Here is a 25,985-nt window from a genome sequence, read left to right on the forward strand (position 1 = left end):
GAAAAAATAAGGAGGGGACTTTATTTAACATATCTGGGAGGGCAGGGAGGAAGGTGGCTTCATTTGGTGATGGTGTTCCTGCAGGGAGAAGAGAGCAAAGGGGTGTGAGGTGGAGGGGGGTGAAGTGCTCCTCCCCAGCCCCAGCCAGGCCTCCTACTCACGCATTCATGCTCTTGCCGCTGCCACTGAGCACGATGTACGGTGTCTTTTGGGCCTTCTGCTTCTCCTGGAGCAATGCCACAGTGCCCAGGGGTGTATCACTGGAGCTCATCTTCTTCAGGAGCTGTGGGGCCAGGGTAGGTCAGCACAGGGGAGCAGGCCCAGTATATCATCCCACAGCACCCAAAAATACAGAACCCCCCACCTCCGGAGACCCACCGCCTCCTCATCCAGCTTCTTCATCCGCCGCTCAGTCTTCATCTTGCCTGAACCCTTCCCATGGAAGCGGTGGGACAGCTGTCGGAAGGCCTGGGGACACAGAACGTGAGCATGGAGCATGAGAATGGCCAGGCCAGGCCAAGCCAGAGCCACATGCATCCACTGGGAGCCTCGCAACTGTGACTGGCAGTGCTGATTCTCCCAACCCAGGATTAGGCTCCACAGGGATAGAAAGAGAAGAGGGGGCTGGAGAGATGGCTCAGAGGTTAAGAACACTGGTTGTTCTTCCAGAGGTCCTGAGTTCAATTCCCAGCAACCACATGGTGGCTCACAACCATCTGCATGTAATAAGATCTGATGCCCTTTTCCAGCACACAGGTATACATGAGGAGCACTCATACATAAAATGTAAATAAAATTTAAAAGAAGAAGGGCAGAGGATGGGACACGGACCCAGACTTGGGAACCATATATGGGTTGTGTGCAACCTGAGTGCTAGGAATCCTCGTAAGCCCTGCTTCTTGGAGCTGGGGCTGAACCTAGCAAATGTGGAGCTGCACATACAAGAGGGACGAGGGTCAGGGGAGCCGGCTACCCTCAGGCTGGGCCTCAGGTACGGCGGGCAGTACGGTGTTAGGCCTTCCCGACAGCCTGTGGAGACGGCTGTGCTGTGCCCACCACCGTCAGCAACAGAGGCAGGGTTCTGTCACCTCACAAGGCCCCGCTGGTAGGCAGTCAGGCCCGGGCAGTGCTGTTCTGCCTTGCTGGGGGGAGGGGTCTGGCTGCATCCTGACCCAGTCACCCTTGACCTGGCCGCATCTTCGCAGCACGCTGCTCACCTCCTTGGGCGTCAGTTTCCTGCCCGTCTCGTCCACATACTCAATCTTCACATCAGGCTTGTAGCCGTCCTTCTCCTTGAAGTCCTGGGTGAAGCCCCTGTACTCCTCCCGCCGGCTGTACTTATCATCAACGGCCCTAGATCAAGGCAGAGGGCCGACGTGAGGTGCCTGCTGTCTACCGCTTCATGTTCCCAGGCCTGTTCACACGTGCCCCTGCTTCCTGCCCTCACTGCCAGACTCACATCTTGTCCTCGATGCAGTACACAGCCGAGGGAAGAGACTTATTGGGAGCCTTCACCCGGGCGACCTTTTGTACTGTGGTCTCCAGCAGTCCTGAGGACAGAGAAGTTGTGATACCCAGCGGTATCTTCTTTGCCTCAGGCAGACAGCCCCAAGACAGCCCGAGGAGAGTAGGCCGGGGCCCCAGCTTCATGAGTGCTAAGGGTCCCTCAGAGCCCTGCTCAGGATGTAAACATGCCATGTCTGGTTTACAGACCAAGAAAACAGACACGAGAGATGGGCACCTCCCCAAGGGGACAGCACAGCTGGGTTCTGGACCCCAGGGTTATTTGTTTAGCTCAGCACACTTCTTCAAGGACTCGGAGCCCTGAAGGCGCAGAAGAGGAACAGGTGCTCCTCCTACTGAGTCTGAGAGGAAGGAGGAGGCAGCGATGCAGAGCCAAGGACGCCATGCTGTACCCAGTCACCCACCAGCACTCCCCTGCTACAGCACCCAGACTGCCAAGGCTCCCGGCCTGGCCCTACCTTTGTTCTGACACAGGAGCAGGGCAGCAGCCAGCCCTCTGTTCACGATGGGCTCCTCATCCAGGATGGTGGTAGAGGAAGCAGAGAACTAGAGGGGGGAAATGTGGGGTGGAGGAAGAAGAAAGCGTGAGCAGGTTACCCCATCTCTTCTACCCAGTGGCCATCCCCATCAGGTGCCAGGCTAGACCAGTTTAACTGACTCTCCAGCTGGCTCATGGAGGTTTAGTGCCCTCCCACGTGGGTGGAGGCTCTGGGACACTGGACAACTAGGCTGGGTGCCCAGCCCACACCCATCAGTGCTCACATCCTGTTGCTGCTTCTCCTCATCCAGGTTGACGGTGCTCCAGCCAAGGTTCTCCTCCCCATCTGATTCGGAACCACCATTGGCCGAGCGCTCTTCATCCCTTTCAAAGTCCTGGGACCAGAAGTCAGGGTCAGGATGGGCAGCCCCAGCCCTCCCCTGAGACCTGTGAGCACTGGACCAGAAGGTACCACCCTAAAGATAGCAGGCCAGGGGAACAGTGGGACCCACCATGAGCTCCTCCTGCTCCTCCCGGTTGCCAGCCAATCCATAGGTGGGGATCTCCCCCAGCGTGCGGCAGAATTCAGAAGTGGCATTGAACACGATGGCCCCTTTCCGCTCAGGGTCCTCTTCCTCCTCCCAGCCACGCTGGCGAGACTCCAGCTTCTTTACAATCTCCACCACCTAGGGGAGGGAGTGGCTGTGGGCAGACCCCAAGTTTCTGGGGTGATACCACAAAGACTCAAGAACCCACAGATCCTCCCTGGTGGCAATAAACAAGCTATTCCTACAACCCACAATGGATCTTCCAACTGTGTCCCCTCTAATCTCTGTAGTTCACTCTGTCCACACCCACCAATGGCTCCCTACTAGCCATGGAATCAGTACCACACTGGAGTGACCAATGAAATCCAGAAATCTGGTCCTGACCAAATGTAAACACAGGAGACTCCTAAGGGATGTGAGTGCTGCCTGTAATGACAGGTCCCCATGCTCACGGGGACAGGTCCTAAACCACAGTCAACTTGCATGCCCAGCCTCACCTTCTCGCCGCTGTCTCGAAGCTGCTGGAGTTGCTGCAGCTGCCGCAGACGGCGCCCCTTCTCCAGTTGCTTCTGCAGCTCCAGCTCTGCTTCATCTTCTTCCAGCACCTCTGGGGACCCTGAGGGAAGAGCTCCCCCATCCTCTGGTGGAAACATGGAGGACACCTGCTCACTCAACCTCCTTGGCCCACAGACCCACCCCGCTCCCCGTGAGCCAACCCCGAACCTTCGTCACTGATATCCATGTTCTCTACTCGAGTATCATCTGATGGTGGGGGCTGAGCCACAGGGTCCTTCTCCTCATCCTCCAGGGCCTCCTCCTCCACCTCAGGAACTCGACGCCGACCCCGGCCCCGAAGCCTAGGAGAATGGCATACCTTCAGTGAATGGTGTTCCTTTAGGCTGGCACAACCCTCATACCCACCAATGTGTTCAAGCACACCTGGACCCGAAGTCCCCATCCTGAGTCTGGTCCCCAAGAGGCAGCAAGTCATCTGCCCGCATGACCACCTCCTTCTCCTTCTTTCGGATTTTCTTCACCCTCCGCTTGGTCTTTTTGAAGGTCACCTTCAGAGAGGAGCACAGAGGAGTGGGAAGGGGCACGCAGGCCCCCAACTCCCAGACCACAACTACCTCCATGTTCCTATTATTCCTCACAGCAAGCCTCCGAAGGTGGCTGCTGGCATCATCGTTCCACATGGGTGCCCCAGACTGTTAAGTGACTCACCCAAGGAACAAGCTGCTTTGGGGACAGGACTGGAACATAAACACCGGCCCATCTGTGCAATGGTCCCTGTTCATTAAGACTAGCACTTCCCTGGGCTGCCATTTACAGCTCACCCAGGAACAAGTGTACTATGCCAACACTCGGCTTCCCTCCCGAGCTCACGTGGGCAGCTTGTGACCAGAGGAGGCACAACTGTCCTAGCACAAGGCAAAGAGAGGCTCACCATCTCTTCAGGACTTAGGTACTCAGAGGCAAGCCGGGGCCCTACAGAGCTCAGAGACTGAGCCTGCAGCCGTAGCTTGGCCCGGATCTCTTCTAGCTCGCGCTCCCTCAGTCCATCAGCCATGCCACCTTGCTCCAAACGGAAGGAATGTGGTCGCTCGCCCTCCAGCTCCTCATCATATTTGGCCAGGATAGAGCGGGGTTTTTGCTGCAAGACAAGAGGGTGGCTGGGACCTAGGCCAACTCTTGGGAAGCCATGGAACTGTAGATTTCTTAGCACCACACACCACCTGCCCCAGCAGCCGCCCCACAAGCAAACCTGTGCCAAATCATCAACACTCTCATCTTCTGCATAGGGCAGGTAGTCCGGCTTCTTCTTCCGAAGCTCCACATTCTTGTCTGCCCGCTCCTTGTCCACCATGTTCACATTCACTAGCACATCCTCCCCCTCCTGTAATACTCCTGCAACAGAGCAGAGACGGGACAGCTCCCACCCGCCCAGCTCACCAGTGTCCTCACCCCACAGGAGCAACCAGCTCAGCTCACCTTTGTCCTTGAGGGTGAGAACCACAGTCTCCCCTTCTCGAAAGGAATCGATGGCATGTTCCACAGTGAGGCCTTGCAAGTCCCGGGCACTATAGAGGTCCTATAGGCAAAGAATCCACCAAGTCAGAAGCCAGAACGCACCCAACCCTGGAATGCCCACATCAAGGCCACAGTGTCCACCCGATAGTCTCTGGATGCTGCCGCTTCACCTGTCGCCTCTGCTCAAACTCCTCCTCCACCAGAGTGCTGACGCCAAACTCTTGGTCCATCTCCTCTAGTAGCTTGGCCTATGGGGGAAGGAAGGGTGACCAGTGACCTTATCCTCAGTGACCAAAACCACCCGAGACTCTACCAAGTAGCTATGCAAAAGGACAGGCTTTGCAGCGGAACTGTGGAGAACCCAAAGGCCCCCAAGCACAGGGCACCGCAGCAACTGGCCACACGCCAGGTGTTCTCACCCGCTTCTCTGCCAGGTCCTTCTCTTTCTGCAGCTGCCGGCTCCTCTCAATCCAGGCTGCGGTGTCATCCAGCCACGGGTCATCCTCTCCCAAAGTCTTGATTTTCCTGAGGAGGGAGAACACTTAGGAGGAGCCCAGATGTGCTCTCCCAGCCTGACCCAGGGCAAGGAAACAATGAAGAGCGTCTCCCTGGTTGGCCAAAAAACCCTCACCCCAATTTTTGGTTCAGCAAACGCTTTTCCTTGGCAGCTGCCAGCTTCTCCCGTAGTTCTTCACGCTGTCGCAAGGCCATGGGGTTGATGACATCAGCTGCCACGGGCTCCTCCTTGGTGCCCGCCTCTGGAAGGGGGGCCCAGACGTAAGGCTATGCTTGCCCATGGCTGGTGGGGAGAGGAGGGAGCCACTCACCCTGCCCCTTCCAGCCCAGGGGCCAGAAGGGGCCGGAGAGGGGGAAGAACTTTCATCTCCCTATTCCTACCTCACCCCAGCCCCCCACTTTTGTCCCTCCACGTGGTATGGCGGGAACCCTCCCTCTATGCCTCCCAAAGCTTCTCAAGTCATGTGGGGTTTTTTTGTCAGTTTGTTTTTTGGTGTGCATGGGGTTTTTGTTTGTTTGGTTGGTTTTTGTATGTTTGTTTTTAAAAAAAGAAAGCAACAGCCTACAGCACTGTGCATATCCCTTAGCCTGTCTAAAGCCAGGGTGATGGTGCCAAGGCCAACAGGAAAAGCCCATCTCAGATCCCCACTAAGACACAAAGAAGAGTCTTGGCCCTTTGAGAAAACACACATCAAGCTACTAAATGGAGTAGTCTCTGCTAGCTAACCCCACTGTCCTCCCACTTAGGTGCCCAGCCCAGCCTCACACTCACCTTTCTTGACAGCATTGACCTCCAAGGGTTTCAGCCCCAACTTTGCGCGGAGTTTACTGAAGACAAGGGATAGAAGTATTAGGGTTTACCTAAGAAATGGGGCAACAGGGCATTTATAGATCGGCAGGAGGGAGACAAGCTGAGAATGAGTGGTTCTAAGGGCCACACACACAGCCCTGATGCCAGCAGCCCAGGGCATGAAGACACCGGCTTCCAGATGAGGGAATGCCTAACAAGGGAAGCCCATCCTTCATCCTGGGTCTCAATTTCCTCCACTGTAGCTCCCTTGGCTGACCGGCCATTCCAACTCTAATTGGTCCATTTAGAGGGGAAAGTTTCTGTGGGTGACAGCCCCAGGTGCAACCAGTCTCAGAGGAAAAATAGGACAGCATAAGAGCTACTACTCACTTGGTCTCCTCGATGCTGAGTGATGAGGCATCTCCAGAGCTAGTTTTGGAGCTGGCAGCTAGAACAATAAGAAGCATGGCTTAGGGGACCAAGAAGCAACACTGTGGGCTCCAGCTGCAAGGTGGAAGACAAGGGCCCCTCCCCAGCACCTGGGCAAGTGACACCAGAAACAGCAGCCTTCTCCCCCTCCCCGAGCTCCCCAGCAGCTGCTCCCCAGGCCCTTGGCTATCAACACTGCCTCTTTCAATACCCTTCTTTCTGACCCAAGCAATTCCTCTTCTGCATCCCTCACTGGGCCACTCCAAACCTCACACCCCACCTTCAGCCTCCACTGTCCCTTCTGCTAGTCCTCAGACAGTTCTATCAAAGATCAAATACCGTCTCCTCCATAAAGCCCTGGTCAATTACTGACCAGAATTAAAACTAACTGCACAGCACGGTTTGTCATCCCTGGTACTTTCTGCTCACAGCAGTGTGTGCAGTCAAGGAATACTAACTAATGTGTGTTCCATGCCAGATGTCGTGAACATATGTAAACAAGCACTCTGGACCTGCTCTACCCCCCAAACAGGAGAGAACTTCAACAAACACCATACAGAGGAAGACACCACCAGGACACCCAAGTCGCCCTGACACACACTACACACACAGCCCATCTCCTGTTTTTTTTTGTTTTTTGTTTTTGGTTTTTTTTTTTTTTTGGTTTTTCGAGACAGGGTTTCTCTGTGTAGCTTTGCGCCTTTCCTGGAACTCACTTTGTAGACCAGGCTGGCCTCGAACTCACAGAGATCCGCCTGCCTCTGCCTCCCGAGTGCTGGAATTAAAGGCGTGCACCACCACCGCCTGGCCCATCTCCTGTTCTTTAAACCCAACAGGTCCCTTCCTCCTCCACCTAGGCTCTGGACCCCATTTTCTAAATGAACTCTGAAGCTCCAAGTCTCCCTTTTTCCAATTAGCAGATTATTTTCAAAAGTTTCAATTTGAGGGCTGGAGAGATGTCTCAGTGGATAAGAGCACTTGCTGTTCTTATAGAGGACCCAAGTTTGGTTCCCACAATCTATATGGCAGCTCACAACCATCTAACTCAGTTCCAGAGGACCCAATGGCCTCTTCTGACCTCCACAGGCATCAGGCAATGCTCAAGGTGTAGATTTACACATGAAGGTAAAACACTCAACTACACACACTAAAAACAATCCTTTGTTTAAAAGTTCTGGGTTTTGCCGGGCGGTGGTGGCCTTTAATTCCAGCACTCAGGAGGCAGAGGCAGGCGGATCTCTGTGAGTTCGAGGCCAGCCTGGTCTACAAAGTGAGTTCCAGGAAAGGCGCAAAGCTACAAAGAGAAACCCTGTCTCAAAAAAACCAACCAACCAAACAAACAAACAAAAAACAAAACAAAACAAAAAAGTTCTGGTTTTTGCTTGATGCCCTGTGGTATGTGACACTGTTAATTACTCCATCTTCTCAGCAATTATCTCTGCACAGATCCTATGACCCAACTGTGGTTTTCCTGCCTTTTGGCTACTCTATTTTTTGAGTATGTTCCTCTGCCCACAATTGAGCTACCGGTATTCCTCAAGCTCTATTTCTGACCCTAGTTCTCACTCCACACACTCTAGGACACTTCTTTGGTTTCCTGAATACACACTAGCCCCAATCACTCTGTTCCACTTAAACTGTAGGTTTTCCCACGCACACAAACCACAAAACTCTCCCAAACTGTGATTCTCCCTTGCCTCCAATGTGCTAATCTTCTAAGCGCAATTTCAACAGAGGAACACCATTTCACCAGGCCGATAAGGCCAAAACTCAAGGAGTCATTCCCTATTCCTCATCCCTCCCATCCTCAGCCCAGGCACTAAATTGTGTTCATTCCACTTCCTAAACACCCATTCAATCATGTCCATTTCTCTCCACCCCATTGCACGGAGAAATACGCATACTATCCGTCCTCGCCTGGTTGGGTTGACCTCTCTCCTGATCTCTGGGTCTCTAGTCCTATTTTTGACGAGCTCTCAACCCAGTGACCTTCTTAAAATAAGAAGTAAATCAACGCACTTCCCTACTCAAATCCTTGGTTCCCACCACCTTCATTATAAAGCCCAAATTTCTCAACAGGGCTTACAGCACAGGGGCCTTGGTGTTCAGACCCGAGCGAATGTCACCGCTGCACGACGCTACCACGAGCCCAAGACGAGTCGCCCAATGCCAGGTTTCTCTCGCCGCTGTCGGTGCGCGCTCAGACCTCCCCCAGTCACCCACCCGCCGCGTTTACTGGGAAGGGCCAGACGGAAACAGCTGACCCCAGACTTCATGACGCTGAACGTGGGGAGTCCGTCCTCAATGCCCAACAGCCGGAGGGGGTCTTTAGCACACCCCGAGGTCACCCTGCACCCTCCGCCCCGCGCACCCCAAGACCCCGCCCCGCCCCTCCCTCACCGGCCTCGTAGCCGTCATCGCGCTTCTCCCTCTTCACGCGCCGCTCCGAGGGCTCCGCTTGGCTCCGTTCGCGGCCGTGGGCCCCGCCGCGGGCCTCGGCTTCGGCCCCGCGCCTCCCGCTCCCGCGCTCGGCCCCGCGCTCGCGGCTCCGCTTCCGTCGTTCGCCGCCGCCGCTCCCGCCGCCGCTGCTCCGGTGCTTGTGCTTCTTGTGCTCTCGGTGCCGCGGCGGCTGCTCGGTGGCGCCCCCGGGACCGGCCGCCGCCGTCGTCCCGGCCGCCTCCTTCTCGCCGCGGTGCTTCTTTGACGACCCCATGGTTAGTGCGTCCGTCCGGAGCCGGGCCGCCACCCGAGCCCAGACGACGCAAAATGGGAACGCTTCCGGGTCGCGCGACCGCCGCGGTCCTGTTGCCGGAAACTAAGAGCGGCTGTTTCCGGGGCCTGCCTGGGAACCTCCAAAGGCTCATGGGAGAGACTGAGACTGGGCGTTCCCGGCGGCTCTGCGCATGTGCACCTGCAGAGGCTGCGGGGTCCACGTGATCTCCCTCGCGTCGGACGGCGGTTCTGGGGCTGTAAGAACTTTAGAATCTTTTTTTTGTTTTGTTTTGTTTTTTGATTTTTTAAGACAGGGTTTCTCTGCGTAGCTTTGCGTAGCTTTGCGCCTGTCCTGGATCTCACTCTGTAGTCCAGGCTGGCCTCGAACTCACAGTGATCTGCCTGGCTCTGCCTCCCGAGTGCTGGGATTAAAGGCGTGCGCCACCACCGCCCGGCTCAGAACCTTAGAATCTTACTAAGCCACCGTCCCCGGAGCTAGCGGCTCCTTCCCTGCCTCCTTTCCCTTCCCCTCCGGTAGCCTCGTGGCGCTCTGTGCCTCCAGTCTCTCCGCGGCGGGCCCCTCTCCAGTGATGTCCTTGTAGGCTCCCCGGGGCCGGGGTTCCACCCTGCGATGGAAGATCCCGCATGTTTTTTTTCATGAAGAAACCAGCTCCGAAGGCCTAGCCTGCAACCCCAATAAACCAGTATTGCCAGCGAACGCTACCGTCGTCCCACGTTCCCCGGATTGGCGGGTTGGGCCTTTTTAACCTGCGCTCTGGACTGCTAAGGAACGCTTTATAAATTTGTGCCTGTGAACCCCGTGAAATTGAGTGCTGTTTTTTTTTTTTGTTGTTGTTGTTTCCAGTTTTCTTTTTTTTTTTCTTTTAAGATAGGGGCTATATAACTCGTTAGCCTGCTTCGAGCCCACCATAGTCCCTCAGTTTCAACCTCCCGTGTGCTGAGAGTCGCTGGGATTTCAGGCGTGCACGTTCATGCCAGGCTTGAGTGCAAATTTGGCATACCCGTTTTTCTTTCTTTCTTTTTCTTTTTTTCCTTTTTTTTTTTTTTTTTGAGACAGGGTTTCTCTGTCTAGCTTTGGAGCTTTTCTTGGAACTCACTCTGTAGACCAGGCTGGCCTCAAACTCACAAGAGATCCACCTGCCTCTGCCTCCCAAGTGCTGGGATTGAAGTCGTGCACCACTACCGCCCCGGCCTTTTTTTTTTTTTTTTTTTTTTTTTTAATAAGGCTGTGCCGATAATTACGTGGTCCCAGTCTGCGATTGCAGGCACAAGCCACCATGTCCTGCTTTCCCAGCCCTTTCTCTGGTTGATTGCTTGTTTGGTTTGGTTGCTTTGTTTTGGTCTTGAGGAGAGGGGCTATTTTTTTTCTTTTTCTTTTCTTTTGGTTTTTCGAGACAGGGTTTCTCCGTGTAGTTTTGGTGCCTGTCCTGGATCTCGCTCTGTAGACGAGGCTGGCCTTGAACTCAGAGATCCTCCTGGCTCTGCCTCCTGAGTTCTGGGATTAAAGGTGTGCCCCCCCCCCCCCCGTTGCCCAGCGAGGAGAGGGGCTTTTAAGTTAAGGGTTCACACACTCACTCCCTTCTCATAGTAGTTGCTCCTCTCGGCTTCCTGTGGAGTACATCTCCGCATGTTTTGGTGTGGTTTGCATGCTCCCTTAAAGCTCCACTCCAAGACTGGGAGTCCTCAGGGGCAGGGTCCTGTTCACTGGGATTTCTGGGTGCCCAGGTGTGTGTATGTTAGAGAAAGCATGGGGAAGCCTCAGCTGACTCCTTTCCAGGTGCCCCACTCCTCAGCAGCAGAGACAGCGTGTGTTTGCTGAAGAATGGGTGCAACCAGGGTTCCCAGCATAAGTGGGAAACAGACCAAGTCTCGGCCATCCACATGCCACTACCTCCCTCCACCGCATAGCCAACCCCGCTCAGAAACCTCACACTTTAACCTCAATACTTTACTTGCCATAAAGTATTTAATTTTTATCTCAGGGACTGTGTGCTGGCTCCATGGTGGGAGAGGGGAGTCTTCCAGGCTGGTCGCTGGTGTGTTCTATCTTTGGGGAGCTCTGAGAAGAGGGCTCCATATCTACTCCAAATGACCGGTGGCTCCTTAAAGACACAGATGGAGGCCAATGGGCTCCATAGCACCCCACCCCATACCCAAATGCAGCCTTTTACCCTGTGGATCCAAATCTAACTTACACTGGGCTGCTGTGAGTCCCTGGGAAGGGACACCCCTCCTGCAGTCTCAAGGTGTTTTGTGTTTTACTGTGAAGTGAATCTTATAATCCCCGCTCTATGCCAGATTACTTATTCTAAGGTGTCGGGGACAGTGGGCATAGGGTGACGGTATGGCACCTGCTGCTTGGCCTGTTCTTGCTCAGTCCCAGACTGGCATTGCTGCTTATTTGTCCCTGTGTCCTCGAGTAAGGTCCTACTCCTCTGGAGGCGGGAACAGTAACTGGCCCACCTTCCTGGGTGACGTGGAGAGCACTGGAAGGACCAGACGCTGGTGTGGATGCCTTGTCCCACCTCACCTGTGTTTCTGGGCGATTCCCTCTGCGTTGCCCGCCTCAGCCAGCAGCTGTTCCTCATCTACTCCCAATGCTGACAGCACCTGGGAGAAGCGCCGATTTACTGTGAGCCTGGCATTGGTCTGACGAGAGAAAAGAGAGGTTCCTGTTCTTCACCAAGGCTGCTGGGGCACTGTGGGGCTCTGATTGTTAAGAAAGGGGTCTCCCTCACCTGCATGGCCTGCTGGAACAGGAAGGGCCGGGCTTGCACCCTGTGCTGGATACCCTGCAGCTCTGCCTGGTACTCAGCAAAACGCTGTCGCTCTTTGCGCCTGTGAAAAAGACGGGCCTCTGGGCAGCTGAACATGGACACTCCCCAGGCCAGAGGCTCCTGGTCTTCACTGAAGCTTATTAATATAAAGGTTTCCCCTGACGTACAAAACCATCTCATTCCCAGTCTGGCCCTGTATTTCTTGTGTGCGATTATTAGGGTGGGACTTACTTGTCCCATTTTACAGATGGCTCAGGAAGGTCACAGGGACTCGTCCAAAATTGTAGGATTGAGCACCTGTCCCAAGTTTAGGCTGTTTATCCCGGGCTTACCCTACCTTCTGGCCACTCCCGAAGGAGGGAGCAGCCCTGGCTCCCGAGCTCCTGCCTGCACAGCCTCCCTCTTCCCAAATCATCTCCCTGTTCTCCCCCTCTTGCAGCTTCTTGCAAATAAAAGAACATCTCCCAAAGCTGGGCCCGGGGGCTAACATTTGGGAAGCTGAGGCAGAGGAGAACTGCCTGAGTTCAAAGCCAGCCTGGGCTACGGCGTAAGTTCCAGGCCAGTGTGGTTGCAGAGTGAGACTATCAAAAACAAAAGAAAGATCTAGGCTGCACTGGAGAAAAACTATTTACAAAAGTCAGTTTGAGGGTGTTTGGGTGGCTCAGCAGGTCACTGTGCTTGCCACGCTTACGGCTGGCAGCTTTGGTCTAAGCTCCAGAGCCCACGGAGCTGTCCTTTCGCTCCCATGTCTGCACTTTGACGTGCCTGCAATCCCAGCATCCATCAGGCAGAAGTGTTGGGGTAATCTTTTTGTGCACTGTGTGAAAATGTGTCTCTAACGTCACCTGCCTAAGGCACCTTCTGACTGGTTTAATAAAGAACTGAATGGCCAATAGCTAGGCAGGAGAGGACAGGCGGGACTTCCAGGCAGAGATGGGAACTCTGGGAAAGAATCTGAGGTGGGAGATTCACCAGCCAGACACAGAGATAAGTTGGACATACAGTACTGAGGAGAGATAACGAGCCACGAGGCAGAACGTAGATTAATATAAATGGGTTAATTTAGGTTATAAGAGCTAGGTGGGAACAAGCCTAAAAGCTAAGGCCAACCTTTCATAATTAATAAAAAGTCTCTGTGTCATTGTTCAGGAGCTGGCAGTCCAAAGAAAGACCCATTATGCAAAAGTAAGATCAGAAGTTATCCTTTGCTACACAGTTCTAGACCAACTTGGCTTACCTGAGACTGCAAGTCTGCTCACCCAGCCCAGTGTTACACTGCCTTTTAACCTCGCTCCTCACAGGACTAGGTGTCTGTCAGTTAATGCACATAAGACATGCTCAGCATGGAGCGGCAGAACCCACAGAAGGAATGAAAGGGATGAGCAGACAAGATCTGAAACTTGTTCTAGTCTCTCAGGCATATACACTGGACACCTGTGGGAAGCCCTCCCATGTTAGGACAAGTGCCAGGGAAGGAAGCTTCCTTCCTGGAGAAAAAACCCAAAACAATGTCCACTGAGAAAACCATGCCAGGACCACAGCACCATTAAGAAGTCTTCAATCAAGAGAGAATTCCGGTGGTCTCAGGTGTGGAGGCAGTCATGCGCTGGCGTTAGGACTCTGCCTTTTGCATGATGTCCTGTGGTTTTCTTGCTGTATAGTTTTTGTTTTGTTTTTTTGAGACAGGGTCCCATTTTGTAAACCAGACTAGCCTGGAACTCCCTCCAAAGAGCTGCGACTAAAGGCATGTGCCACTGTGCCAACCATCTTATTTTTTTAGACAGGGTCTCTCACTGAACCTGGAGCTCACCAATTTGGCTAGACTAGGTGGTCAGCAAGCCTCCCACGCATTGGGATTGTAGGCGCACACAGCTGCACCTGGGTTCACTTTGTTGATTTTTTTTTAAATATTTTTTAAGGTTTATTTATTTATTATGCATACAGAAGAGGGTGCCAGATCTCATTACAGATGGTTATGAGCCACCATGTGGGTGCTGGGAATTGAACTCAGGACCTCTGGAAGAGCAGTCGGTGCTCTTAACCTCTGAGCCATTTCTCCAGCCCCTACTTTGTTGATTTTTACTTAAAAAAAAAAAAAAAAAAATGAATGCTAAGGACTCAGCCCAGGTCCTCATGCAGCAAGTACTCCGCTGGCTAAGCTGTCTCCCAAGCATCCATTTGTTTAGGTTTTGGAGACTGGATTGTGCTTTGTAGTCTAGGCTGGACCGAAATGCACAATCCTATTGTCTCAGCCTCCTAAATGCTAGGATTACAGGCGTATACCATTATGCCAAGCTTGTTTTGTTTTTGAGGCTGGACTCAAAATTCCAGACCTCAAGCTGAATCCCCCTGCTTCAGCTTTGTAAGTAGCTGGGATGATATGTGTGCACCACTATACCCAACTTCTTGCTGGATATCTACTACCATTTCTGTCAGAAAGGAAGTCCACACCAAAAAAGAAAAAAGAGAGAACTGGTGCCAGTAGATAACACCCCTGTCATTCCAAAGTACAGGATGACAGACCTGCCACAGTGTCCCGCTACTTTGCCTCTCCTCCTGGGAAGCACGGTTGTAAAACTGGACCATCTCGTGGGGGAAGAGTTCCTTTGTGGCACCTGCCCCAGGCAGGCTGGAAGACTGCCAGGGAAGGTCTACCTATGCCTTCCCCCTGCTGGAAGCAACAAGACTCTAGCACCCTTCTCCTGTGCCTGATGGCTGGAGAATAGGCCTTATTCTTACCGCTTCCTAGAGAGCTAGAGCCAGCAGAGCATGCTGGCAAGTGTTTGTAATCTCAGCACTCGGGAGACTAAGGCAGGCAGACTGCCAGATCTGAGAGCAGCCTGAGCTCCAGAAAGCTCTAGCTCAAAAGAAACACAGGTGGGGGAGGTGCAGGATGGCTCCGTGGGTAAAGGTGTCTGCTGCCCTGCCTGAGGTCCTGAGTTCAATCTCCAGGACCCACTTGGCGAAAGGAGAGAGGTGACTTCTGCAAATTGTCATCAGAAGTGCGTTAAAAAGAAGTTACCGGGCAGTGATGGCACACACCTTTAATCCTGGCACTCGGGAGGCAGAGGCAGGTGGATCTCTGTGAATTCAAAAAGGTTCCTTACAAGGAGAAACGAGGAGGTAACACATGTCCCTAAAAGACACTCTGTTCTGTAAAGTTATCTATGAAGTTGAGCTAGCCAGGTGTGGTGACACATGCCTTTAATCCCAGTCCTAGGAAGGCAGGGACAGGAGGATCTCTATGAGTTTGAGGTCAGCCTGCTCTACACAGTGAGTTCCAACACAGCTAGGACTACATAGAAAGATCCTGTCTTAAAATATAAATAATAATAATAATAATTTAAAAATGAAGTACGCATAACAAGACTGACTCAGCATAGGTGATCTGAGCCCTGCCATGTCCTTGGTGCCTCTTCCTTCACCTCCTGAGCCAAAGAAAACAAGCATGGAGAGGACCCCATCGGTGTTCCCGTCAGCAGCTTAAATGACTGATCTTAGTCACGCTATCTACGTCATAAGGTTGAGCCTTTGCAGGAACTCTCATGTGTCATGTCACTGAAGAGCAAGCACTAAAGCACTCAATGTAGCAAGGTAACTGTGGTGGTTTGAAAGAAAATGGCCCCCAAAGGGAGTGGCACTATTAGGAGGTGTGGCCTTGTTGGATAGATGTGGTCTTGGAGGAAGTGGGTCACTGTGGAGGTGGGCTTTGAGGTCTCTATATGCTCAAACCACACCTAATGAGACAGTTCACTTCCTGTTGCCTGCACAAGATGTAGACCTCTCAGCTACCTCTCCAGCACCATGTCTGTCTGCATGCTTCCTGTCATGATCACATGGACTAAACCTCTGAACTGTAAGCCACCCCATTAAATGTTTTCCTTTATAAGAGTTGCTGTGACATGTAATGGGATGCAGGTAAAGCCACGGAACATGTGGCAATACATAGATTAATAGTTATGGGCTAATTTAAGATATAAAAGCTAGCTAGCAAAAGGCTTGAGCCATGGCCCTGTAATTATAATTAACAAAATTAAATTAAATTTAAAAAAAAAAGTTGCTGTGGTCATGGTGTCTCTTCACAGCAATAAAATCCCTAAGACAGTAACCAAACATCTTCCAGGGCTTACCTCAGACCTGGGCAAATCACTGAAACTCTCTGCTCTCCGGGCCTCAGCTCCTCCTCTGTAGGACTGTGTGGGTATTGGTACTACCTAACTCAGGGCCTGTTAGGAAGAACTGCTTCATTTGTGAAGCTGCTTCCTAGGAGTATAGTCTGAGTTGGGTGTAGTGGTGCACACCTTAAATCCTAGCACTTAGGTTTAGGAGGATTGCTATAAATTCAAGGTCAGCTTGGTCTATATATCCAGTTCCAAGACAGCCTGGGCCACCCTATCACAAAAGAGAAAAAGAGAGCTGGGCAGAGTGGTGCCTTTAATCCCTGTACTTAGGAGACAGGCAGAAGGATCTCTGTGACAGCCAGGCCTACATGTGTACCCTGGCTTCCAGGCCAGCCAGGGTACATAAAGAGACCCAGCTCAAAAGGGGGACAGCAAAAACATGGAAAGATAATGAAACTCATCACTCCGGCTGAACGTGCGCACTAATTGTCTCCAGGAGTAGAGCCCGGAACTGCTTATCACAGCAACTGTTTCTACAGTCTTCAACATTTAAATATATACATTTTATATTTATGAGAGTTTAGCATGTAGGTAAGTGTACCACATGTGTGCCTGGTGTTTGCAAAGGCCAGAAGAAGAGGGTTGGAGTCCCTGAAACTGGAGTTACAGATGATTGTAAGTTACCATGTGGGTGCTGAGAACTGAACCCAGGTCATTTGTAAGGGCATCTGGCTCTTAACCACTGAGCCATCTCTCCAGCAACTCAACATTTTGTTTTGAGACAGTGTCTCCCTGGCTGGTCGGTAACTCACTAGACCAGACTGTGCATGCCTCTGCCTCCAGAGTGCTGGGATTAAAGGTGTGTGACACCATGTTCAGCCATCCTCGATTTTTATAACTAGCATGTCTGACACTAAGAAACCAGAAAAGAAGATTTGGAATCATGACTGTATGCAGAATGCTTTGAACTTGAGGATGAAATCTGAAGGGTTACTATTAATAACTCAATGATCTCGACCCAGCCCTTCTCCAGGGGCTCAGCATCTTCATTTGTAAAATGCAGCTAAGGGGCCTGGCCTGCTTGCTGTGGGTCCTGCATCCTGGCACCCAGCACACCCTCCCCGCCATGCCGCCGCCGCCAGGCCCTCCAAAGCCCGGCCTCCTACCTCAGCTCCTCCAGTTTGCGCTGAGCAGCCAAGGCCCCTCGGCTCCCTCTGGGTGTGTAGGCTGCCAGACAGCGAGCTACCTGCTGCTGCACCTGATGCTCCCGGACCCGACGCATCTCAGCCTGCTGCCGCTCCTCCAGCTGCTGCTGTTCCCAGGCCTGCAGCAGGTTTCTGGGAAGGAAAGGGAGATGTCTATGGGGGGTCAGGAGATTCAAGGAAGGTCAGAGAAGCATAGAGGAACATGTAAGCCTTAGAGGAGGGGCTGTGGGAGGAAGTATGTGTCTCAGAGAGCCAAGGGCCTGGGAAACAAATGGCATTTGTCATGGAAGCCATGATTCCTGGAGCCTGCCTGTGGTGGCTTACAACCAGCTTAAGGCCTTACTTTATTCTTCAGCAGTGAGAGCCAGTCCTTTGTTTGTTTGTTTGGGGTTTTTGTTTGTTTTTTTTTTTTTTTTTGCTTTTTTTTTTTTTTTTTTTTTTTTTTTGGTTTTTCGAGACAGGGTTTCTCTGTGTAGCTTTGCACCTTTCCTGGAACTTGCTTTGGAGACCAGGCTGGCCTCGAACTCACAGAGATCCACCTGGCTCTGCCTCCCAAGTGCTGGGATTAAAGGTGTGCGCCACCACCGCCTGGCTGGTTTGGTTTTTTGGTTTTTGGTTTTTTTTTTTTTTTTTTTTTTTTTGAGACAGGGTTTCTTTCTGTAGCCCTGACTGTCCTGGAACTCGCTCTGTAGACCAGGCTGGCAGGCTGGACTCAAACTCAGAGATTCGACTGCTTCTGCTCCTGAGTGCTGGGATTAATGATATGTGCCACTACTGTCTGGTTTAAGATCCAGTTCTTAACACTTGGCTCAGGCCTCCTGAATGCCGTAGAGCTCAGCTGAGGCCTCCTGAGCCCCAAGGAGATCAGCACACAGCCTGGCACCTTTTCTGTATTCCTCACATTTCTTTGCCCAGCATCTGTCTTTGGGAAAGGACCAGATCTCTAACCACTTTATTTGACAGCAGCTAGGTTAATGCCCAACAGCTTGAGACACAGTCAGATGGATGAACAGTCGGATGGATAAGTATGTGGGAAAGAATAAAAATGTTGAAAGAACATGTGGGCAAAAAGTGTGGATAGCTGAATAGCAACTAGACAAACCTGGAACATTCTTTCCCTGGATATCATGGCCAATGTCCTCTCATCAATCAAGTCTTTCCCTTGGCTACTCTATTTCCTTTCTAGGAATCTCTGTCTCTAGCTACGTATTTTGTTCATTTCATTTCTTATCTATCCCTGTCTGGCCTGGAACTCTTTCTGTAGCTGGGAATGACTTTAAACTTCTGAACTTCATGCCCCCACCTCCAGAGTACTGGGATTACAGGCTGCACCACCACGTTGGCCTTTAAAGCTATCTTAACAGAAAAAAGAACTGGAAATATCATATGCCTGATGTCATAAAAAACCATTAAACTGTCAGGCAGTGCTGGCGCACACCTTTAATCCCAGCACTCAGGAGGCAGGAACAGGCAGAACTCTTAGTTCTAGGCCAGCCTGGTCTACAAAGTGAGTTCCAGGACAGTCAGGGCTACACAAAGAAACCTTGTCTCAGAAAACCAGAGAGAGAGAGAGAGGAGAGAAGAGAAGAGAATGACCTTGCCTCAAAGTGGTAGGAGAGAACCAGAGAACCAACTCCTGGACTATACATACACACCTACACTCACACAAAATAAATTTTAAAAAAGAAAATGATCAAAAGGTCAGGCATGGTGATATACACCTGTTTTTTTTCCTTGGTTTTTTTTTGTTTGTTTGTTTGTTTGTTTGTTTTTGTTTTTTGTTTTTCGAGACAGGGTTTCTCTGTGTAGCTTTGGAGCCTGTCCCGGAACTTGCTCTGTGGACCAGGCTGGCCTCGAACTCACAGAGATCCTCCTGCCTCTGCCTCCCAAGTGCTGGGATTAAAGGTGTGCGACACCACCGCCCGGCAACACCTGTAATCCTAGAACACGGAAGGCTGAGGCAGGAGGATTACAGCAAGTTCAGTGCCAACTGGGGTGCACAGCTAGTACCAGACATAGTATTTGTGACTAAATAGCAAGGCTTGTCCCCAAGAAAACCATTGAGAAATGCGAGCCACTGTCCACAGGGTAACAGTGGAGAAAGGGGAGCCCTGTACATAGTGGATGGGATATAAAACAGTATAGAGGGATGGAGAGATGGCTCGGACCCAGGCCAATTCTCAGCACCCACCCGGGCTCTCACAGCCATCTACAACTCCAGTTCAAAGGAACAGATACCCTCTCCTGGGCCTCCAAGGGCACCAGGCATGTATGTGGACGTGCATGCAGACAAAACACTCATCCACATGAAATAAAGTAAATAAATCTTAGGGCTGGGGAGATTGCTCAGTAGGTAAGAGCGCTTAGGTTCAATTCCTAGCCCCCACAAGCTAGCTAATTAATAGCCAACTCTGGTCTCAGGAGATCCAATGCCCTCTTCAGGCCTTCCTGTGCATGAAGCACATGCACCAGCCATGCATGTGGTGCACAGACATACATGCAGTCAAAACACCCACACACATAAAGTAAAAATACATTAACTTAAAAAATAATTTTTAAGCCGGGCGGTGGTGGCGCAGGCTTTTAATACCAGCACTCGGGAGGCAGAGGCAGGCGGATCTTTGTGAGTTCGAGGCCAGCCTGGTCTACGGAGCAAGATCCAGGAAAGGCGCAAAGCTACATGGAGAAACCCTGTCTCGAAAAACCAAAAAAAAAAAATTAAAAAAGTATAAAAAACAAGCTAGCTAGGCATGATGACATACGCCTTTAATCCCAGCACTCGGGAGGCAGAGGCAGGTGGATCTACAGAGTGAGTTCCAGGACAGCCAGGAATTCACAGAGAAACAAATCTATCCTACAATATGGTGACTATTATTTTTCACAACACACTTAATTTGAAAATCACTAAGAGATTACACTTTAGGTGTTCATAAAAGAAGTATGTGTGATAATATACATTTTAATTAGTTTGATGTACCCATATATACACATGATTTTAAACTAATGAAGAGTAAATCTGTAAGAAAGGGTTGTAGAGGATACTCTGAGAGTCTGATGACCAAGGGTGGTGGTGCAGGTCTGTAATCTCGGCACCTAGACAGAGGCAGAAGGATCCAGAAGGATCAGGGATTCAAGGTAGCTCCAGCTATCACGGTAAGCCAACCTGAGATACATGAGACCAAGCTTCAGTCACCTCCCCTCATCAGAAAAAAATAATAATGCTGAGTGATTTGAATTTACCCCTCCCTCACATTCCACTTCTAATCAGTCCCCAAGGCTCATTAAGTCAGACTCTAAAAATCTCAGGGCTGGGGGCTGAAGAGATGGCTCGGAGGTTAAGAGCACTGAATGCTCTTCCAAAGGACCTGGGTTCAATTCTCAGTACCCACATGGCAGCTCACAACTGTCTGTAATCCAGTTCCATGGCAAAACACCAAATGTATATTAAAATTTTTTTTTTTTTTTTTTTTTTTTGGTTTTTCGAGACAGGGTTTCTCTGCGTAGCTTTGCGCCTTTCCTGGAGCTCACTTGGTAGCCCAGGCTGGCCTCGAACTCACAGAGATCCGCCTGGCTCTGCCTCCCGAGTGCTGGGATTAAAGGCGTGCGCCACCACCGCCCGGCTAAAATTTTATTTTTAAAAAAATCTCAGGGCTGGGACAGCAAGATGGCTGAGCAGATAAAGGAGCCTGCTGCCAGGCCTGACAGTGTAAGTGCAGTCCCAGACCCAGGTGGCAGGAGGAGAGACTTCACTCCCTCAAGTTGTCTTCTGACCTCACACCTATGCGGTGGCACTCACATGCTTGCACACATAGACAGTAAGTAAATAAATATGATAATTTTTTAGATATCGTGGCTGAGGATATAGCTTAATATTAGAGCCCAGCAATCTCAAGTCCCTGGGTTTGATCTCCAGTTACCCCACACACACACACACACACACTAAAGTCCCTAAAGAACTCTGGAGTGAGTCCCCTTCTCTCCATCCACACTGGCACCTGGGTCAGGCCCTCACCATCCCTTGGCCAACAGTTGCCTCCTCTCCTCCAGGCTTCTCCGAGCCCGAGGTCTCTTCTTCTAGCCCAAGTGTAGCAGCTGGAACTAAGCATCCATAAGCCCCCCAACGCCTTTTGTAGACCTTGAACTTCTTGGGACTGACCCAAGGTGTGCTCCCTCCTATCCTGGGGACCCCAGGAAGACACTCAATAGATGCTACATTAATTGAAGGATGACTAGAAGAAAAGGAAGGACTGAGAAGCGGCATGTGTTAATACCGTAGGACAGATAGACAATGGACGTTATCAAGAGCAGGATGGATGGGTAATCAGAAAGCCCGGTGAATGGGTCCAAGAATAAATGAACTGGAAAGAGAGTGTCTTTTGTAAACTGGCCCCTTATCTACCCTCACCCTCAGCTCTTGCTCTCCTTCCTCTTCTTCCTCACCTCGTGGCCTCCTGTCGTTTATGGAAAGTGCGATTAGGGAAGTTAGCAGACAAGAAACTTTCATCATCTCCCAGGGCAGAGGTCTTCCTATTCCTGGTAGAGGCCTGGACAGCTGCCCGCAAAGCCTTCCAGGTCTGCTTTTCAGGACCTGTCCACAGGAAAATCAAGTCAGGGTCACACTGTCTCCTGGGTCACTGGGCAGTCCCAGCCAGCGCCCGGACAATCCCTAGCCCACCCCAACCTCTACTACCTATCCCCATCCCCGCCACCCCAACCCTCCATCTGAGTGCAGGTCTCCCACAGCTTCCAGGGACCTCCGGCTTCCCAGATGCACTCACCGCAATCCAACTCCTCCTGTAACTGCCTGTGTAACCGCTCCAGGTCCCAGGGCCCCTTCAGATCCTTGGCCATGGACTTCCCCCTCTGCGACTTTCGGAGGCTGTGGGAACTGGAGCTGCTTCCCTGGCTGCTTCCCTTTTCTTCAGATGCCTTCTCTCCAGAATTCCTCCCCTTATGTTGAGAGCTGCCCTTCCTCCTATGGGGGGCGCTGTGTTCCTCCTCTGTCACCTCTGAGATCCATTCCTCCTCCAAGGTCAAGCCTTGCCCTGGGAGCTGGGGCAGTTCCCCAGGGCTCGGAACCCTCTCTGCCCCCTCAGCATCCTGGCCTTCCACCTCCGAGACATCCTCAGACTCTGAGCCTGACCCTTTTCCTAGTGGCCAGAAGCCACCATGGCTGCATGGCTCCAGCCCTTGGCTCTCTGAGGTGCCCGGAGGGAGGGCGATGTTGCCCCGGCCCCCCAGCTGATATCTCCTCTCCTGGTTTTGCACTTCTGTCTTCTGGCAGAAGCCGAGGTCTTCTGAGAGGCTGGCTACTGACTTGCGCCTGGACTTGATCTGGGGGGCAGGTGGGGGCAAAAGCAGGGCTCGTTGGCCCAGGACCACAGAGGAACTTTGCTGAAGCAGAGCCTGGCCATCTATGACGAAGCTCTCCCAGGCCCACTGGAAAGGGAAGGAAGGCTTCCGAGAAGCTGAACTGAAGAGACTGAAGGAGAGGACAGAAGTCAGAGTGAGGGTCCTCCTGGTCCCCAGTGCACCCCCCAGGCCATCCCCAGCTGCTTACTCCTCTGCCTCAGCTGAACCTTGTCCTTTCTTGTTCCGTCTCCGGGGCTTGCGTTTTTTCCTTGTCGTCTGCCCGGCGCTCTGAGACCTCTGAAGCTGGAGGTTCTGACTCTGGAGGCTGTCACCGCTCCCAAGGCTCCCCTGGGCAGGACAGGGGACGAGGGCAGCTCCTGTACCACTCTACATCTCTCCAGGGGCTGCCTCTCTTTGCATTCCTTCCCAGCTGTGGCTGTCTCTAAAACTCCCTGATCACTCACTACCTCTTCTGTTCAAATAGCAAGAGTTGCAGACCCAGTTTGGGGAGGTGACTCACTAGGGGAAGGCAATGTCACTACGCCTGACAACCTGAGTTTGATCCCTGGGACCCACATGACAGAGGAGAGAACCAACTCCCACCTGTTGTTCTATGACCTTGCACACACACACACACACACACACACACACACACACACACACACACACAATCAAAAGCTGCAGACACATGGGCACCTTTAGGCAGTTACATATTTGACCTTCCCAAAGAAACACCCTGGGAAGTGGACGCTTGCTATTACACATTTTCAGGCAAAGAGTTAGGTAGGCTCTTGCACTTCCAAGAGCAGAGGCCACATGGCTGGTGAGTAGTGGGGTGGGACCCACATATGTTGTCACTGTTTCCAAATCCCAAATTTGTCACCATTGAACTCTGCTGTGAGAGAAGTGTCCAAATGTTCCCAACACAGAGATCAGAATTGCCCTGATTTGTTTCTTGTGTACATACAAACATACGATTATCATACTGTTCCCCATTAATTTATATTATATTATATTATATTATATTGTATTGTATTGTATTATATTTATTACATTACATTACATTATATTATTATTGTATTGTATTGTATTGCTGTTGTTGTCATTTGTTTTGTTTGGTTTTGGTTTTGGTTTTGGTTTTGGTTTTTCGAGACAGGGTTTCTCTGTATAGTTTTGGAGCCTGTCCTAGATCTTGCGCTGTAGACCAGGCTGGCCTTGAACTCACAGAGATCCGCCTGCCTCTGCCTCCCGTTTGTGTATGCCCCCACCTCGTGGCTGAGGACAGTTCTGAACTACGGATCCTCCTGCCTCCACTGCCCAAGTGTTGGAACGACAGTCTGCACCAGCATGCCTGGTTTGGACTTCTTTAAATGTAGGGAAATGTCTGGGAATGAAGACACATACCTGTAGCCCCAGATATTCAGGAAACTGAGATAGGAGCATTGTGAGTTCTAGGACAGCCCAGATCATTTGTTAGGAGCCCTCAAACAAACAAACCCTCCACCACCACCTCCCAAAACAAAACCACAACAAAAGCTCACGTTCTTTTGGATGTCGCACAGGGCTCCAGACTTAGTGCAACGGAAGTGAAGGACTATTTTCTAAAAGCTCTTTCCTCCCTGCAGTGTTCCCAGACTGCTCCATCTGTCCTCTATGGTGCCTGTTCCAGGCCTTCCTAACTGTTATCGGGACCTGAGCTCTAGGCTTCTGGTTCCTCTAGAGCCTCGGCCAGCCCCAGCTTCTCTTGGCCGAAGATGCCCCTGGGCAGTTGGAGGTTCCCCAGCGGTGCCTACCTCTCTCACCTGCTCCTCTGGAGAGATGCTTGATAGAAGTTTGAACAGCCTTGTGGCTGTTCCTGGAACCAAGGGCTCTGTGCTCTGCCTTGGTCTCTCCGTTGTGGCCCTGGCCAACAGTTGGTCAGTGTTTAGCATATTGGTACCCTGCCCTTTCCCACCCCCACCTGCCAGCTCTGGAACTGCCCCCTCTGCCATCTCCATGACAACCAGGCTGTGACCAGTCTGACTGACTCTAGCAAGAAGTACTAGGGGTCAGCCAGGTGTATGATGCTGACTTCCTCTCAGAGATCGTGTTCAACAGGACCCAGGACTGCACCCTGCCTCTGCCCCTGCTAGCCGGCCTGGTGTAAGCTCCTACCTCTTTAGGCCTATGTTTGCCCACCTGTTGTGAAAGGGACATCATAACTTGCCATCTCAAAGGATCCTCAGCTCATGTGAGGATGCCTACCCAGTTGATACCTGAGGCAGGCCATGTCCCTCAGCCTGTCTTCAGCCTGATTGAGCCTCGTGAGATCTTATACAATTACTCTGCTCTCCAGGCCCCTGACAGGGCCAGACCATCGGATATCATGCTCCTCAAAGAGGAAGCAAATGGGTCAGAGCTGAGAATAGCTGTGCTTCAATCTAACATTTTCTGTGCACGCCTATGTGCATGTGTACTTTGTTTTTGTTTTGATTTTTTTATGGATTTTGTTTATTTTAGACAGTATCTCACGTGTAGCCCTAGCTGGTCTAAAAGTCACTCTGTAGACCAGGTTGTCCTTGAACACACAGAGCTCTGCCTGCCTCTGCTTCAAGAGCACTGGGATTCAAGGCGTGTGCTACCATGACCAACAAGTTCTAAGGTTTTTCTGTGTGGGTGCTGGGAATCCAACACAGGTCCTTAGGACTGGGTAGCAACTGAGGCTCTATCACAGCGTCATCCCCCCTTTTTTTTGGTTCTGGGATTGGAACACAAAGCCTCATGAATACTAAGTGTATGCTCACCACTGAGCACAGACCTTCCCCGGAGTTTTTGTCTGTTTCTTACTGTTTCCAGGAGGTTTGTTTATTTAAGCAGTGTCTCGTGTAGCCCATGCTAGCCTCATGCTCTGTATATAGCTGAGGATGACGTTGAACTTGATCTTCCTGCTTCCTCCCAAATGCTGGGGTTGTTAGCCTGCACCACCACATCCAAGTGGACTCTTAGATTATTAGAACTCTCTTCACTGGTTTTGGATCTGTTCACGTATGTGTTGTTTTGTGCCAATTTGGGCATTCCACATTTTTTTTTATTTTTTGTTTGTTTGTTTTTTTAAGATTTATTTATTTATTATGTATACAATATTCTGTCTGCATATATTCCTACACCCCAGAAGAGGACACCAGATCTCATTACAGACGGTTGTGAGCCACCATGTGGTTGCTGGGAATTGAACTCAGGACCTCTGGAAGAACTGCTAGTGTTCTTAACCTCTGAGCCATCTCTCCAGCCCCCCCCCCCATTTTTTGTTTTTTGTTTTTTTTTTTTTGTTTTTTGTTTTTTTTTTTGAGACAGGGTTTCTCTGTGTAGCTTTGGAGCCTGTCCTGGAACTCACCCTGTAGCCCAGGCTGGCCTCAAACTCACAGAGATCTGCCTGCCTCTGCCTCCCGAGTGCTGGGGTTAAAGGCGTATGCCACCACTGCCCGGCCCACGTTTTTCTAGA

At 51.4% G+C, this 25,985-nt stretch overlaps 2 protein-coding genes across 5 annotated transcripts; both read right to left on the bottom strand.

Annotated features, from left to right (window-relative positions):
* Sart1 (spliceosome associated factor 1, recruiter of U4/U6.U5 tri-snRNP) lies at positions 1–9,103 on the bottom strand. Of its 3 annotated transcripts, none has more exons than XM_076556992.1 (20): positions 8,717–9,103; positions 6,278–6,335; positions 5,870–5,925; positions 5,213–5,339; positions 5,001–5,106; positions 4,752–4,829; positions 4,543–4,642; positions 4,316–4,458; positions 3,998–4,204; positions 3,490–3,614; positions 3,274–3,407; positions 3,048–3,190; positions 2,515–2,688; positions 2,287–2,397; positions 1,983–2,070; positions 1,460–1,550; positions 1,218–1,353; positions 379–468; positions 162–283; positions 1–78 (listed from the first exon to the last, which is right to left on the bottom strand). In XM_076556992.1, the coding sequence occupies exons 1-20, from the start codon at positions 9,027–9,029 to the stop codon at positions 60–62; spliced, it is 2,421 nt and encodes an 806-aa protein (XP_076413107.1). In that variant the 5' UTR covers positions 9,030–9,103; the 3' UTR covers positions 1–59. The 3 variants fall into 3 exon arrangements, with proteins under 3 accessions (XP_076413107.1, XP_042138403.2, XP_076413110.1); XM_042282469.2 differs by lacking the exon at positions 8,717–9,103 and adding an exon at positions 8,403–8,690; XM_076556995.1 differs by lacking the exon at positions 8,717–9,103 and adding an exon at positions 8,403–8,681 and having other exon boundaries at positions 5,213–5,380.
* A 1,893-nt stretch (positions 9,104–10,996) lies between these two features.
* On the bottom strand, positions 10,997–24,493 carry Tsga10ip (testis specific 10 interacting protein). Of its 2 annotated transcripts, none has more exons than XM_015999001.3 (8): positions 24,298–24,493; positions 22,713–22,852; positions 21,931–22,634; positions 21,593–21,740; positions 17,114–17,284; positions 11,788–11,887; positions 11,580–11,698; positions 10,997–11,151 (listed from the first exon to the last, which is right to left on the bottom strand). In XM_015999001.3, exons 1-8 carry the CDS (start codon positions 24,433–24,435, stop codon positions 11,028–11,030), a joined length of 1,644 nt encoding a protein of 547 aa, XP_015854487.2. In that variant the 5' UTR covers positions 24,436–24,493; the 3' UTR covers positions 10,997–11,027. The 2 variants fall into 2 exon arrangements, with proteins under 2 accessions (XP_015854487.2, XP_042115018.2); XM_042259084.2 differs by having other exon boundaries at positions 24,307–24,490.
* Positions 24,494–25,985: the final 1,492 nt, after the last annotated feature.

The sequence above is a fragment of the Peromyscus maniculatus genome, chromosome 1 (assembly GCF_049852395.1).
Source record: "Peromyscus maniculatus bairdii isolate BWxNUB_F1_BW_parent chromosome 1, HU_Pman_BW_mat_3.1, whole genome shotgun sequence".
NCBI lineage: Eukaryota > Metazoa > Chordata > Mammalia > Rodentia > Cricetidae > Peromyscus > Peromyscus maniculatus.

Coding starts and splice junctions, on each gene's coding strand:
- Sart1 (XM_076556992.1), bottom strand. CDS start 9,029: ATGGGGTCGTCAAAGAAGCACCGCGGCGAGAAGGAGGCGGCCGGGACG. Junction 4,643..4,751: donor AGTTTGAGCAGAGGCGACAG/GTGAAGCGGCAG, acceptor CTTTGCCTATAG/GACCTCTATAGTGCCCGGGA. Junction 3,615..3,997: donor ACCTAAGTCCTGAAGAGATG/GTGAGCCTCTCT, acceptor TCCTCTCTGAAG/GTGACCTTCAAAAAGACCAA.
- Tsga10ip (XM_015999001.3), bottom strand. CDS start 24,435: ATGCTAAACACTGACCAACTGTTGGCCAGGGCCACAACGGAGAGACCA. Junction 21,741..21,930: donor ACAGGAGGAGTTGGATTGCG/GTGAGTGCATCT, acceptor TCCTGTGGACAG/GTCCTGAAAAGCAGACCTGG. Junction 11,699..11,787: donor TGTTCCAGCAGGCCATGCAG/GTGAGGGAGACC, acceptor TTCTCTCGTCAG/ACCAATGCCAGGCTCACAGT.